The following is a 2,831-nucleotide window of genomic DNA, read 5'->3' as shown; positions in this document are numbered from 1 at the left end:
CAAAATTGCTCTGATTCCCAGAGCTTGGGTACCGGACCTCTGGGTGTGTCCGCTTTGACGTTTGTAACGGATCCTTTGTGGATCTTTTAGGTTACAAGCGTAGGCTGTATTTAAAAGGTGGACATAACTACTGCATTGTTGCCCTTTGAACTCCATATTCTGTGGTCTGAGAGCAACTATTTTGTTATATTGTTGTATATGCCTTTGATGCCAGGTCGTTCGAAGCCGCTTACATAATCTTACCTCTCTGAAAATGTTGGCTGTGATCTATCCCAATTAGAAGCCCTAGGCACACAATGTACCAGTTACTCAAAGTGAAAAGAATCCCGCCCCACTAATTATATAATAAGTGGACTTGCCATGTTTCATTTTGTCAGATGACACCTGCAAGCTTCATAAATTTCTTACATCATCTTTAAAAAGTAAAATCATATTTTAGATTTAAACCACACACCTCGCCAGTTATCCTTTTCTAGGATCTGTGCAATTTCCTTACTGATTTAAACTATGTATGTCCCATTGTTGTCTGTGCTTATTATCTGAGGTTTGCTGTTCATGTCTACTTTTTTTCATTGCACAAACAAATGTGTTATGTCAGTTTCATATCTATTTAATTCAGTTTTATGAGTGTTTTCATGAGCAGGATTTGCAGGAGGTTATGCAGTGAGGATTAGAAGAGCAGAGGAAGTGAAGATGGATGGATGGAAAAGTAAAAGGTAAGTTTGGCAAGATGGTAGTGAGACCTGCTATGATGTATGGATTGGAGACGATGGCACTGACAGTAGACAGGAAGTTGAGGTGTAGGTGAGGATGCTAAGTTTTTCATTGGGAGTGACCAGGAAGTGACAAGTAGAGGAGATGTTGAGGGCTAGTGTGACAGAGGAAGACAAGGTGAGATGGGGAGCAGATGACCTGTGGTGACCCCTAATGGGAGCAACTGGAAGCAGAAGAACAGGAGCATATGATGCTTTAAACGGTTTAAAGGTTTGATAATCTTTAATGAAGCAAATAACCAAAAATCTGTATTCAGTACAGTTAGAAACAGCATGTTAATGTTTTGTTAATGAGTTGCAGTCTCATTTAAATCCAGCTCAGAGTTTATAATCAAACCTTTTGACGTTTTGGAACAAATCTCCATCTGCAGTCGTTCCTCATTTTCTCTGCCGTTTCTTGGATGCTGCTGCCCCCTTCTGGTGAGACTTGGAGCCTGTAGTTCTGAGAGCAATAAAAAATGAATTAAGAACCACATCAATATGTGCCTAGCCCTTTGTCTGTTGACTGTATTCATTTGAAAATAACAGCTTTGCTTACTTTGGTTTTTCTGACACCTCTGGGTTTAGTATGACCACCTCCTCCTCTTCAATGTCGGATATCTCAACCACATCTCCCAGTTCAAACATCACTTTTACATTAAACTGTCCAAATAAATAAATAATAAACCACCTTCGCCCACGTCCATCTTTGTCACTTCTTCCACTTGCTCGTCACCACTGTTGTGATTTTTTTCCTCTTCATAGTCATCTTCATCATCCTCCTCCAGTCCCCAGCTGTTCTGCAGCCCCTGCCCCACCTGTCCAACACCAGGGACTGGCACCACTGGGGATGGCACCCTAGCATGTGTAGTTAAGGAGACTAAGAACAAGGACGTGAAACACATTTTCTTTGTTGCTATCAATTTTTTTTTCTCAGCATTAGCATAGCCTAGCCTAAAAATCAAACACAAGAACAAAATGCCTATAGCTTGTTAGCTTCTGATTGGCTGCTCCTTGTAAACAAAAGATTTAAACAGAAGGTATTGAGGGATATCTTTCTAAATTTATATGGCATGGGAAGAAATCTAGACTAAAGATACAGATTTTACAACTGCCTACAGATGAGGGGGGCCAGGAACTTCCTAACCTTTTATATTATTACTGGGCTTGCCATGCACAAATAATCTCAGGGTGGTTACATTCCTTTCTATTCTTCTTGGAGGTTGAAAGAGGAGTTAATAAATAACTTCATTGTGTTCAGCTTTACCTCAAGGAGATAAATACAATCGTCTGTCTGCTGTGAAACATTTATATACAGTATACTGTCTTCTCTGCCCATTATAACAGTTGGTGCACAATTAAGAAGTGTTTAATATGTAAATGAGCGTTCAACTATTCCACTGTTAGTGTAACATGATATATGGATGTTGACAGAAAGCAGAAAGGCAGCTTGGCGTTCTGCAAGCTACCCTCTCATTATCCGACAATTAAAAGTTTGGAAGTGTCCGTCTCGTGAAAGTGAATCTCCAGGCGGGCAAACAGTTGGTTATACAGGAACTACCACATCCCAGGCCCCCTGTACCCCGAGCTTTAGTTGGCTGTTGGCTCTTTAAATAATGTCTGAGTGAGACAGAAAAGGTCTCACTCAGACACATGGTGTCGTCTTCTTCTCCAGTCTCACTAATAGTTAGTCTAGAGACACAAACACCCACTTTCAATGATTACAGGCTTTCCCCGACCCTGACGTGGGTGTGTCTGAGAACCATTAGACCAGTGCTTCCAAAAGTGGAGGGCGCTTGGACAATACTCACAAGGCATCTAATTTTGTGTTGCTTTTCCATTGCCTTCATCATTTCAAATGTTGATAACTAAAAACAGTATTTTGGATTTTGTCTCACTGGTTTCCTTGGCCAGAGTTTATTCAATAAAGAAAGAAACTGCAAATTTTACATTAGCTCGAGTGATTCATATATTTGGCTGGTGAAGACTCACAACTTAGGAATGGACAAAATGCATACAGCCAGGAGTGGTCCTAGCCTGTTTGGTTCCCACACACTCCCTCTGTTGTCCCCTGCCCCC

The 2,831-nt window shown here is 40.9% G+C and overlaps 1 protein-coding gene across 1 annotated transcript in view; it reads right to left on the bottom strand.

Moving 5' to 3' along the window:
- Positions 1-1,151: 1,151 nt before the first annotated feature.
- Positions 1,152-2,831, bottom strand: part of LOC102207152 (exosome complex component RRP45-like) — a 7,030-nt gene continuing 5,350 nt past the window's right edge. Inside the window, exons 5-7 of the mRNA XM_005737407.1 lie at positions 1,444-1,610; positions 1,312-1,384; positions 1,152-1,215 (exon numbers count right to left, since the gene is read on the bottom strand). Of these exons, the coding sequence (XP_005737464.1) occupies positions 1,152-1,215; positions 1,312-1,384; positions 1,444-1,610 (304 nt within the window). The remainder of the gene's footprint in view (positions 1,216-1,311; positions 1,385-1,443; positions 1,611-2,831) is intronic.

Source organism: Pundamilia nyererei, unplaced genomic scaffold (assembly GCF_000239375.1).
Source record: "Pundamilia nyererei isolate P.nyererei 1_Seehausen unplaced genomic scaffold, PunNye1.0 scaffold00075, whole genome shotgun sequence".
Classification (NCBI taxonomy): domain Eukaryota; kingdom Metazoa; phylum Chordata; class Actinopteri; order Cichliformes; family Cichlidae; genus Pundamilia; species Pundamilia nyererei.
The sequence above is the reverse complement of the archived record's forward strand: the minus strand, read 5'-3'. Positions and strand labels throughout refer to the sequence as shown.